Here is a 13,290-nt window from a genome sequence, read left to right as displayed (position 1 = left end):
TGATTTTCAGCCTCTTTATTGCCTTCTTGTTGTTAAAGAGGCAGTAATACCCTAACTTGTCCACTGCCACTGTGTCTAAGAAAGAACTGAAAAGTTTCAGCATATGTAACTGAACCAAACAGACCAAAACAATGAGAGGCATTCCGGTAAGCTGGACCATTACTAAATAAATATGACTGACCTGACATTTCTAGTAATGACTGTACTCCTTTTTGCTGTCTTTCTGAAATTTATTATTCCAACTCATTTTATGCTTGGATAAAGGAAATAAATAAAAGCGGGGAAAAAAAGCCATTTCCTACCCCTCAAAAAACCCAGTCTCTGAAGTTTGCCCACAAATATCACTCAGACTTCTCAAGGGATTTCAGTATTTTTATGGGCACATTTAGCATTTGTTCATTATCACAGACCTCTAGTCAGCCATAAAGCTGTCATGTCCTTATGTCTCCCTATAAATATATTTGCTGAAGACAAGATGTAAGGAGCTCTGAAACAAGCAGCTTTCCATGCAGATGTAGGTGCTATTCCTGAAAGCTGTCAGTAACTCTTTCAAGCTGACCAAATGTATGTCAAAAATTTCAGAACACCAGAATAAATATAGCACTTCCAAAACACAAAGAAAACCCCAAACACCTGGAGTTTATTGTAAAGAACTCTTCTATTCTTCATATCTGCCACCTTAGGCAATAATTAGATCCACGTGTTTGTGTTGGAATGGGAAATGATACCTTTGGCACTTTCTGAATCCAGATTAAATGCCACTGTTAACTCAAATCTCCATTTTTGTTTACATACACCAAGAAGTCAGAAGAGGTCAGAAGTTTGGAAGAACCTGAGAACAGCAATGCAAGCTTATTTGTGTCCAAAAACCTTGCTTGCTTTATTTTTCTCTTTTTCTAAAAGATTGAAAAATAAAGAGGATTGCAATCCAAGGCTAAAACAAATACTCTGTTGCCAACTAACAAACCTGGAACTGCAACTGGAAAACTATTTGAAGCATTAAGACAAAGAGACAGCTCATATTGCTCAGGCAACCTATATGGGCTGCTGCATATAACTCTTGAAAGCTCTCTTTCAACAGACTGCCTTGTAACCCAAGTCATTTAGCCAGTGATAAGCAACTCATCTATGAATAAGCTGCAACATTCGATAAAGTGCACCCTTACAATGGAAAAAATAAAAACAAAATAAAATTGAAAATCACAGTATGCACCTTGCCTTATGCCTGTGCTAAAAACACAAAGATGTTCAGTTACTGCAGCCTAGTTGTCATACACTGGTCTGAGTCAGAGCTCCAAGAACAGGGGGAGGGAAGCTAGGGGCACCCAGGCACACATCCCTGTCCTTCAAACATAGTGTGACTTTAAGAGGCCAAATAAAACACTCTTCTTGCTTATCATTTCAGCTACCAATATATATTAGGGAACAGGCCTCAGAATGCACATAACTGATAAAAAGAGAAAAACAGTTAGAAACCATCGGCCACGTAGGAAATGTATCTCATCTTCCAGAACATGGATCCAGTCCAAACAAAGCACTGTAAACCAGACACCATGCAAATACACACTCAAAGACACTGAAGAAAGACGTGCTTATTAAATATATCACCTTAATTTAACACTTGCCTCTCAATTTTACATATTGTAGTTCTGGGTTAACGCAAAGGGCCAGATTGCTAGGTAAAGTCCATGGTGTGGTGGTCCAAGCAACAAGGGAGACACTTGCATCTTCAACCAGTGGAAAACTCACAATCACTGAAGGGTCTTGAACATCCTTAACAGGCAAAATAAAGTGAAAAGAAAGAAGAACAACACACATTTACTACATGTGCTAGTGAAAAAATACAAATCAAGTAGTTACTAGTGGTGCCATGCACTGCCTTGCAACTTGCCTAGTTTATCTCTGTAGTGGCAAAATGCAAAGAGGCAGCATAAGAAAAGAGTCTGAAAAGAAAACCAGTCACAGCATCCCATTATTAAACCAGTGTATACTATCAGTCTGACAAGGCCACAGAGTTCAACATTGGGGTTAGCAGTGAGATTTGGAGAATTAGCTGCCAAAACACCAGAGAGCTGAGTGCCAGTTCCCTCAGGTACCTCTCCTAATCCCTTTCTCTGAGTCTGTAATTAATCTCAACTGTCAAGGCTATCAGCAGCTACAGCTACAAAGAGCTTTTTCCCATATTTTCCTGTAGGAATGAAAGAACAGGAAGAACGGCCATCACTTGAGAAGAGGCAGTATCTTATTAAGAAACTATTGTTAGGAAGGAAAAAATAAAGCTTTGGGGTACCTAAAGAAAAACAAAAAGAGGATATCAATAGACAGAGTAAAAATCACAGGGAAGAGACAACTTTTGTTATCAGCTCCATGAAACTCAGCCTCCAAATGATCCAAAAGAACCCCCTGAAAACAAGTTTTTCTTTCAGCTAATTACTATCCTATTCGGACACTTTGTCATTTCCTATATTTGGGAAAATAGATTAAACAAGTTTCATCTTGCACACATGAAATGTTCGCTCTTAATTTTAACTGCCAAATAAATTAAAAATAGATGTCTCATGCACAGGCCCTAATGATACAAACAGGTCCACCCCTCATCACTTCTAGTGCAAAGCACTCTGGGTTCCATCCAGCATCATGGAACAGTTAATTGCATCGCAGGACAGGCAGCTATTTATGTCTGAGCTAAGGGCTGTTCCAGAGGGAATTTTCTGTGAACATCTGGTGCAGTCAACAGTAAAACATAAATATTACATAACTCTTGAACTGCACTCAGCACCAAGCAAAGATTGAGCTATCACTGCAGCTCTGTCTCTTAACAATTGAGAAACAACACTGTAGTTATTCATTTGGTTTTCTGAAACACCAAGTTGACCAGGTAGATAAAAAACAAAAGCCATGAAAATAATAATTACATCGAGGCTTTCAAGCGATGCTCACAAAATTAAACCTGCTTTGAGCTGAAGAGAAAAATTCTTCAGTACTTATGTAATACCAGATACTGACATCAGTTATTTCATTTCTAAACATACTTCCTGTGTCCTATTTCTCACAGGATCAATAAAGAGAATCCAAAGGCTGCTTTTCACATCAAGGAAGTTAACAGCTGCCTTATTCCCAGAAACGACAGATCCTGCTAAGAATAAATCTTAGCAGCTCACAGACCCTCAACGCTCCTATCTCCAAAATACCACCTCGAACAGACAAAGATGCTTTTTGCAAGCAGGAGCACAGCAGCACACATAAGCCTACACTGTACCAGTTATAGAGCAAGAAATGGCATCTAATTATTTTGTTAAGATTCCAGGGAGAAGAGAGCTTTGTTTCACTTAGAAGAAGCACACAAAAACAGTTTTTATTCTAAAGAAAGCTCATTAATCTGAGCCTATATGAAATGTTAATGAATATAAGTGAAGCCATTGACTATTTCAGCTTTTACAAGCAGAAACGTCAAGATATCTTTGTAGGTGCCACTATTTCAGATCACACAACCCTTTATTCTTCAGCATGGTCAACTGAAACTCTGAAATACAAAAAGCATTAGAATATGTAGGCTGCATTGTATAAGTGCATTTAAGCAGTTGTTTCAAAAACACTATTTTTGGCCAGCAAATTGGTCTTTATTAGGCAAGAAGTAAAAAAGACCAGATGTACAATTTGTGCTAGCGTTCTGCTGTAACAACATAAGATTTATGCTGTAAGGATATGGAGACCTGGGAGGGGATTGGAAAGGACACAAAACCTCTAAATTTGAAAGATTAGGACATAACTGCTGCCTTCATGTATACAATCATGAATTTGTTCCAAATAAAAGCTGCATCTAGTAATTTGTTTTAAGAGACTGTCATATAATGCTTAGTGCACTCTGTTTTATACTGGAGTTTATCATTTTAAATTAAAGATTCCTACATGCTATAACCAAACGTGGTCTTAGGATAATTCTTACTAATACACCAACAGCAGATTTCAACTTTGCCAATGACCCTCCTCTTTTAAGATCTACACAGCCAGGGACAGCTGCAGCACCAGACTTAGTATTTATAATGAAAACCCAGCATAAGTGCAACACTCATCCTAAGGGCCAGAAGAGGAAATGAAAGTAATTTAGCAGACTAGAGCAAAGTATATGCCTCACATAAGTGCTAACTAAGAACAGGGAAGAAGGCAGAGATCAAATCATCCACACAAAGCTAATCATAATAGAACTTAGTCCATTTACTTCATTTTCTTGCTATCAACTTGGAGTGCAACAACATGCTTAGGGACCAAGCAAAAGAAAAACCTCAACAACCTCCAAATCTAAGTTGAGGGGTAGCAGAACTTTGATTGCAACACACTACATGCACATATACTGACTTACCTTGTAATTCTGATGGGACTCAAAATTTGACAATGGAGTATTGCAAGCAGTAGAAAAAGGCATGACTTTAACACCTCTATATACCAGTCCCTTGTCATAGAGTTGCTTGAAAACCCACCTGGAAGTAAACAAGGAACATAGAATAACACTTTGTATGTCATGTTTAATAGAACAAGAGCAAAGAATGGAGTGATGTGCTGAAAGACATTTCTAAGCAATCAATCATCAACTAAAGACCGTGTTTCTATGTCAAAGAGAGAAATTGACTCTGTGACTGGCTCAGTTTTAGTTTTAGCTGATTGTAACAGTTTGCACTGATTGCAGAGCACAGAGCAATATTCAGACAGAACAGAAATCAGTACAGATGAACAGCCCCTCCTGAATCTCCTGAATACAAAGACAACATGAAATCTCAATGATTAAAAACATTTGTTGTTAATGTTTATTAATGATTATTAATGTTATTAATGATTAAAAACATTATGTTTTCAAAGCCTCCTGATCACTTTTTTTTTGTGCTCCTTTCCAGATCAACAGCCCACTGCTAAGCAACCAATCCCAGCTGACAAGCAGCACTTTCCCTGCACGCTGCCACTTTGTGCTTGAGAATTCAGGCCTCTGTTAAACCAGTGCCTTCTAAGTTAGAATGTAAGATCTTCAAGATAAAATGAAAGCAGACTACTGCATTGATTTCTAGCTACAGTATCAAAGAAGAGTATCAAGACATGCATCAGCCTGTTGTCATGTAAGACATGACACACTCTCAAAGACACATACAATCCAACCAGACATATCCAAAGGCCTCTACTAAGAGTCCAGCACATATGAGTGATCACAAACACAAGAAATCATATCATCCGACTCATAAAGTTGATAAAATCTAAGAAACCCTCAGCAGCATCAAGTTCTGCCATGGAAGAGCCAAACACAGAGCTGTGCACTCCAGAGGTGGCTGAACTTCCTTCCACTCACACCTCAAAAGTAACCTTACAAAAGTAACAGATGTCATCCCCAGACAAGCTGTGGCTGCCTGATCCCTAACCCAAATTCAAAGCATACCTGTGTGTGCATCTGTTTCACAGCTGAGACTGTAATAATTTATATTTAAGCACTTCAACCAAAATAAGAGATTTGTGAATATATTTTCATCTATTTTGCGTATAATTTTCAGCTGGTTAATTGCAGAAGCTCCCAAAGTTTTTAAAAGATTAAACGTATGATTATCACCTCAGAGGATAATTAATGCAGACTGTGACAAGTGATAGCATTTATACCGAAGGTGTTCTACTTGCTTTCCAAAATTAACTAAAACACCCATCGAAACACAGCTTCACTTTCTGAAGAACACTGCCTACTACCAGCAGAGACGAAAACTACTTAGTGAAACTGAATAGTCAATTCAGCTGTAAATATCACCCTAACTTCAGCACATGTGAACACTAGATGGAGCTGCCAAGTGAAAAACCCAAGCCAGCACCTCCCTCTGGTGGCAGCTCTCTCTTACTGCAAACCAAGTGCGCTCACATTTTCCAAAGCCAGATCAAAACGATGAGAGCTCAAAAGGATCGTTCTTCAAACGATGTCAGATCAGCTTCCGTGTCACAAGTGCACACCAGATAACTACCAAGGGGCTTTTTGCCAGCAGCACTGCCCAACCACAACAGAGATTAAACCAGTTCTAACAGCAAGAGTCACTAAACTGTTTGCAGGTGGGTATCATGCCTTGCTTAACAATTCAACACATGAGATTTCCACCAGCCTACCCAAAACTGAGCCCCCTACACTTGAAAAATCACTGCCAAGTTGCAAGCAAGAGGCTCTACATTTTTAAGCCAAAACTGAAACAGACATCCTTCTGAAAATAATAAATGAAACCACAAAATTCATTTCAAATGGTTATAAACCAAATGCTGTTCCTGAATTTTGGCACGTTTCTCCTCAAACAGTGCAAATTTAATTGCATCCTCCTGGCTGTGGGACACTTACATCCCTTTACAGAAGAAAAGTGAGGTTTAGGGAATGGTGAACAGAAGATGCTTATTTCAGCCACTTGTTATCACAGATCCCACTCTCTAAAGGTGAAAGCAATCTAGCTTCTAATGAGCATGACACCAACTGAAAACACCCATTTCTTGTTCCTTAAGTGCCATGAGGGGATGACAACTGGTTCAGCCTGGTTAGTATCCAAGACTGTGAGTAACTCTCACCATATCCACTAAGAATGACTCCTTAGAGCACAGTAACAGCTAGAAAAGGTTCCTGTCACCAGTGTTACACGAGGACTGTGTGGTTTTGCACTGCACAAACAAAGCTTTCAATTGATTTAAAAACTGAATTATGTTCAAACTGCAACTGGCAATTTCAGCCACCAGACGGCGATATAAAGCTGTCTAAGTCCACGTGCGCTGGGAAAAACAACATCGCAAACCAACAGCCTTGGAAACACAGCTGGGCTCTGACCTCACAGCAGGAAACCTTTTGAGTTAGGTGAAGGAGTTTCTTTCTAAAGAGGAAAACAATAGAGAAGAATAAACACCACCACCGAAAATAGGTTGGGCTGCTGAAAGAGACCCTGCACCCAATACATGTCAAGCCTGTTTTTTAAATGGTCCTTAGAAAATACCAGTTAAACAGGATTTCAGTGCCACTCAGTAATTTGACAACAGACAGGTTTCTTGTCAGTCTTTCCTTTATCATTAGGCATGGTTTCTTAACTGAATTAGTTATATACCTGCTTCCTTCCCCCCACACTCATCCTTTTCATAGTTCATCAAGAACTCAGTGGCACTAGTGGCTCCAAGAGACATCTGGATGTTTTCTCAGTCCTTTATCATACCTTGATGTATTTAATTACACATGAAACCAACTACACAGCTGTATAATTAAAGGTTATTAGTAAAATTAACATGAAAGAATATCAGTAATACTTCACTATGCATATAACCTGCTTCTCAATTTTAGTCAGCACACACTCTGCTAAACCCTTCATTGAAAGTCACTTCATATTTCTAACAACATGAAGGACTCAACATTGCCATTTCCCCAAGTACTAATTCCATATGGTTTACCCTTAACCTCTGAGGTCATCTTGTCTTTTGGAACTCCAACAGGCACTCTGAAAATGCTGCAAAAATTCTTAGAAGTCAGATCTGCACCAGGAGCCTCAGCAAGCTGTCAAATTACACTGCCAAGAACACAACAGCAGATTCACAGCCTCTAAATTCAAGCTTGAAGAAGAGGTTTAAATAGACCTAAGCTGAGTTTCAAGTTAATCGTATGAAGAACACGAAGGTAGAGACAACTTAAACAGACCAAGGAACGTGTTAGTAAATCTTCAGAACTGTTTTTGTATTAACATAAAGCAATAAGATTCAAGGCTGAGTAAGAGTAGCATTGTTCATGACTGACTTTACCTAAAATATCCTACTATTCTGAATAAATCATTAGTTTGATTAATTTCCTCAATTAGGCATGAAGAGATTTCACATCCTCTTCTATATGTTCCCCACTGTTTATTTGAATTGGGCACGTCTGAAGATAATTTCAGCATATGGATCAATGCATGTTTACCATATTCAAAGCCATTTTTAACGTTTCAAATTCATGTAGCATATATGCAAGGTGTACAAGTCAACTTACCACACAGACTCCATGAATTCGGGATAAAGTGTTTTATAGTCATTTTCAAAATCAATCCAGCGTCCTAATCTTGTAACATTGAACTGTTAAGAAAACACAAGCACATAGATGAGAAGACATCTTCATATTAAGGATGACGGTACATTTCCAATATTCACTCTATAAAATGGCTTGATCTTAGAAGTGCAGTGCTGTCCCATATCAATGAAACGCATCTATGTAACATCTAAGCATCTACAACTTGAAATTTCAATAAAGATGAGCAAAGATTGAAGCCACTGACGTAATTGTTTAGAACCAAGACCACAGAATAATCAACCATGAAGTGGTGGATTAGAGATATAGAAACAAAGAATTGCTCAGGTTGGAAAAGACCTCAAAGATCATCGAATCCAACTATGACCTAACCATACTGCCCTAACTAACAACACACCACTAAATCATGCCTGAGCACCACATCCAAAGGGTTTTTAAACACATTCAGAGGTGGTGACTCAACCACCTCCCTGGGGAGCCTGTTCCAGTGCTTAACTCCTCATCTGTAAAGAAGTGTTTCCTGATATCCCAAACTTACCCTGGCACAACTTGAGACCATTTCCCCTCATCCTGTCACCAGTGAGAAGAAACCAACCCCACTCTCACTGTAATCACCTTTTAGGTATTGGAAGAGAGCAATAAGGTCTCCCCTCAGCCTCCTCTTCCCCAGACTAAGCAGCCCTAATTCCCTCAGCATCTCCGTAAATATACACACTATTAAGGAACACAGAACGGACTGCACACTGAACCTTCACTTACCTCCCATTCTTTTGAGTATCTCATTACAATTCCTCTGCACTGGTTGTTGTATTCTGCAATCCCCATCTTTGCCACATCCTCTGGCCCTTTGATGCCTAAGGTCTTGTCAATCTCATATTCCTGGGATCATTGAGAACAACCAAAACAAAAACATCATACAACATCCAAAGCTTTCTGAATTTGTCCAGCTTTTTTTTATGCTCTGTGCATTACAATGGGGGCTAAAGGGCCTTCCTTATCCTTCTGAGTTTTCCTGAGCATTGCAGGTGAGATAAGCAGATGCTCTGAAGGATAACCCAGGTGAGATTGTGTCTTTAATATCTTAAGGAAAAAAAAGTTTTCTAAAACACCAGATACAGTTAAGAGTAATGAACAAAAAGAAGGCAAAGGCTGACTGACCAGAAGGATGCACAAGAAAGCTCTACACAAACTAAGGCCAGAGCAACACACTGGCCCAGTGAGCTCACATTGCTCCTTTCACAACAAAACCAGCATAAGAGAACCTAAATGCGATTGATGAGCTGGTAATACTGTGGAATAGAAACCAACAGACATATCTTTAGGTAGACTTATTGCACATACCACAGGTAAGCCATGGCAATCCCATCCAAATCTTCTGTCAACATGAAACCCACTCTGATGAGCAAATCTGGTAACTATGTCTTTAATGGTTCCTGCAAGAATATGGCCATAGTGTGGAAGCCCGGTAGCAAAGGGAGGGCCGTCATAGAAGTTAAACCTGTGACACAAAACAACATTATTAATTAAATCAAAAACTCAGCATCAAATGTTCAAAGAGGACAACTACGTCTTTGTACCAATGCTTATGTAGTTACTTAGCTTACTTAGGAAGTAACATATGTCTTAATAGGACAACATCGATTTCTTGGTCTGCTATTAGTCAGCACAAGTATCACGCAGGCAGTGGAAATACACTCATTCCATTCCTGATTGCCAGTTCTACCACAATTATTACTGAAAATACCAGAAAGCTGCTCCACAGCTGGTAGATACAGTTAGGAACTGTCCTTCCTTACCTGTGGATTTGTTTTATAAACCCACCAAGCAGGAAACTGTCGTTTTATTACTACTGCCTGAACACTGCTGACTCTCCATAAACTGAAACACACACAGTAACTGCCAGGGCAACATCAGCCACAACTACTATCTCCAAAGGGAGTGGCTTTCTTAACAGAACTGAGGCCAAAAACGGTCAATCCAGCTAAGTCAACCTTGCACTGCCACACACAGTGCTCCAGCTTTTAGCCAGTTCTTACCTAGGTCTATTCTTTGACTGCTTCAGGCATTCCTGGAAACAATTAAGCTTCTTCCAGAGCTCCAGTATCTTCTCTTCCTCATTTGGAAAGCTTATGTTTTCTGGAACTTGTTGAACCATCCTTTCCCAGCAAGGACCAAACAAAGAAAACACGTATTTAAACAGCAGTGAGAGGAAAAAAGCGACTTCACAAAAACAACTGACTCTTGAACAAATTCGTATCAATGAACCACATCTTAGCATATGCAACCAGCCCGTTTCAGCACCAACATGGAAGCAAACACTACATTCTACTCCATTTCATAATTATAATAGAAATAAGGCTGAAGCAGATACTTCTTGCTGGCTGTCCTGACAGTCTTATATTTGGGGGCAGCAGAGCCCAAAGCCATTCTTCGGTTCTGACCAAAATCACTGCAAGCAAAATTACAGATGCCTCCTTCTCAACACAGAGAACTCACAATGCCATTAGACATTCTGTTCCAGAAGATTCAGAGCATAAGAGACAATGGAGATGATAAAAGAATTCAGTCTAACGGTTCATTTCCTAGAAATCAACTCATTTCAGCAACACCTAATTCAGTGATGTTTTATACAAAGGTTTTTACAACAGGCTCAGCTCCTCCAACAAGTTAAATACATATTCAGGGTTTGGTCTGTAACTGTGACCGGGCTATGGAAGCTGCTCACGTATCACAGACTCCATGCGTAAATCACAGTATCACTTTTGGGCCATTTCTTCCAACTGAAGCACTGCACGTACAAACCAGTGTCCAGTAACCACAGGCCACAAGGTCACACTCTTTCCAATAGTACAAATAAAGTTCATTATTCAGAACTGGAGGAAAAAAATAATTACTGATGGTAGTTATTATACAAAAGTTAGTCACTGACAGTCATTTTTTCCAGTTATGAGAGACAAACCTGATTTAAAACCCATGCATACGTCAACCTTGACTGAGCAAAAAGTTAAATCAAGATGTCTGTGTTCGGCAAAAGCAGGACAAGTTTACACAGTGATGCATGAATAATGCAGGATGCTCCAAGAAAGAAAGAAAAATGTTCATGACTGTAAACAACGTAAGTATTCAAATAGCAAGAAAAATCAAAGGAATCTCATCACTTTGAATATAGACTGAGATAGACTTATAGACTTATTATAGACTTGTAATGTCACTAAAATGATTATACAAATGTACCTAAAGATAGAGTGGATTGGGGTTGGAAGGGACCTTCAAGCCCATTTGGGCTGTCCCCCATCAGGTCATGCTGTTCAGAGCCCCTCCAATCTGATCACAAACACCTCCAGTGATGGGACAACCACAGCTCTCACCATCCCCTGAGTAAATATCTTCTTCCTAAGGCCTCACCTAAAGCTACACCCCTTCTCAACTAAAGCCATCCCTCCTTACACTACGCCTACCCTGATGAAGAGTCCCTCCCCATCTTGCCTGTAGGTCCCCTTCAGATACTGAAATGCTGCCCGTGCTCACAGGAGAGGTGCTCAATAACAGAGAACTTTCAGGCAAGACTTCAAATTTACACACAGACTAATAAAAAACACCGGTTGTTTTGTTGGGTTTAGTTTTGTGTTCTTGTTTCTTTATTCACATGTGATTTGTTCATGAAAATCTGACCACACACACACACACAAAAAAAAACAACAAGACAGTTTAGGACAGTGTACCATGGAATGTCTTATTTCCCCTAAAAGGACACTTACTTTTTCTAAAAGCCAGTAACATTCAACAGAAAAGGCATCCAAGTCCGCAGCCTGCACTACAGCGGTCTCAAACTTAAGCTGAGCTTCTTCTTTCCTAGAAGAAAAGATCACACAAGCATGAAAGCCACGAAAGTCAGCTGGGCTGGCTTCTTTTAAACACTGATATTTTAAAAATGTTTCATAATTCAACAAAAAAATCAGCAAAAATCTTAATACAAATGAACAAAGATGTCAGAAATGCAACTGATAACATACAGCACATACAGACTCACAATTCACACCTATAATGGGGAATCAAGCTGCAACGCCAACCAAAAACCTCAGAGCAGGGAAGAAAAAATGATCATGGGCAGCTATCTGTAAAAAAGCTCTTTTTAAAGTGAATAATATTGTCCTGCTCTAAGTAGCACCTGCTGCAAACCAACACCTGGGTGGAAATGCAAGAATGAAGTTGTATTTGGAGCGAGCAGAAGGACAAGGTTACCACCCAATTGGCCACCTTCCTTCATTCAGCTCCCCAATCTCTTCTAAACTCCTGATAGAAATGACATCAGAAAAGAACACAGAACAGGACTTGTATCACAGCAGCTTCGTATTTGATGGTAACAGAAAATGGACGGTGTCACCTTATTCTGAGCAGACCAATGACCTGATTATCTGACTAAATACAATTAATGGCAATAGAAGCAATGAGTTCCAGACCTTTCTTAGTGAAATAATATGTCCTAAAGTGAGCAGAACAGCAAATTAAAGCAGGAAACTGGGATGTGATACATTCTAATTCCTTAACTGATAAATGAACTCAAGGTGAGCCCAGCACTTAAGAACAGGCTCAAGAAAAGACTTAGAAATCCTGAAATTAAACTGAAATTTAACTCGTATTCACATTAAACTGAAATTAACTCAGTTAATTGGCCGCTCTGCCTGAGGTGGGACTGCAGCTCGTATCTCCTCCTGTGGAAGGAAGGATTCGTTTTATGTTGGGCCCAGAGCACACAAGGCCGCCCTGTTTGCATTAAGAGCCCGCCTCGTTTGCATTAAGAGCCTGCAAAGCCCCGTTGCAGCCCCAGCCCCGTTGCAGCCCCATGCAGGCCCCGACTCACGCTCTCTTTGCTCACCTCAGCCCCGCGCTGATGCAACCCCGCTCGCATGCATGACAGGAAGCAGCAGCAGCAGCAGGCGCACGCCGCACAGCCGGCCAATCAGCGAGCGGCACGCGCACAGTGCAGCAAAGCCGCTCGCTATTGCACGTCGCTTAGAAACAGCACAAGGGGGGCGGTGCTGGATGGGGGGCCGGGATGGGAATATGGGGGTGTTATGAGCAGAGAAATAGCAAAATAACTCAATTGAGTAAAAATCCAACGTAAGGCCGCGGGCAGGTAGGGGTTATGAGGTGGTTGGACTCATCTGGGCTCCACAGAGCGATTCTGAGGGTGCTCAATTGGGACAAGGCGTATTTAGGAGTGTAATGGCTACATCGAAAGGCAAAAATAAGGT

General features: G+C 40.1%; 1 protein-coding gene and 1 non-coding gene across 3 annotated transcripts in view; both read right to left on the bottom strand.

The window, feature by feature from the left end:
* The window catches only part of IARS1 (isoleucyl-tRNA synthetase 1), a 68,658-nt gene extending 55,617 nt beyond the window's left edge, over positions 1-13,041 (bottom strand). The window contains exons 1-8 of one of the 2 annotated variants that reach the window (XM_015874662.2): positions 12,912-13,041; positions 11,794-11,887; positions 10,072-10,197; positions 9,377-9,533; positions 8,795-8,914; positions 8,000-8,082; positions 4,361-4,478; positions 1,626-1,773 (exon numbers count right to left, since the gene is read on the bottom strand). In XM_015874662.2, coding sequence (XP_015730148.1) covers positions 1,626-1,773; positions 4,361-4,478; positions 8,000-8,082; positions 8,795-8,914; positions 9,377-9,533; positions 10,072-10,190 — 745 coding nt within the window. In that variant the 5' untranslated portion in view covers positions 10,191-10,197; positions 11,794-11,887; positions 12,912-13,041. The remainder of the gene's footprint in view (positions 1-1,625; positions 1,774-4,360; positions 4,479-7,999; positions 8,083-8,794; positions 8,915-9,376; positions 9,534-10,071; positions 10,198-11,793; positions 11,888-12,911) is intronic. The other variant, XM_015874661.2, reaches the window with a different exon arrangement.
* Positions 10,725-10,859, bottom strand: LOC116654036. Its single transcript, XR_004308859.1, has one exon. It is a non-coding gene; the product is annotated as a small nucleolar RNA SNORA84 (small nucleolar RNA).
* Positions 13,042-13,290: the final 249 nt, after the last annotated feature.

This window comes from Coturnix japonica, chromosome 12 (assembly GCF_001577835.2).
Source record: "Coturnix japonica isolate 7356 chromosome 12, Coturnix japonica 2.1, whole genome shotgun sequence".
Taxonomy (NCBI): domain Eukaryota; kingdom Metazoa; phylum Chordata; class Aves; order Galliformes; family Phasianidae; genus Coturnix; species Coturnix japonica.
Note: the sequence above shows the minus strand (reverse complement) of the source record. Positions and strands in the feature narration are given on the sequence as shown.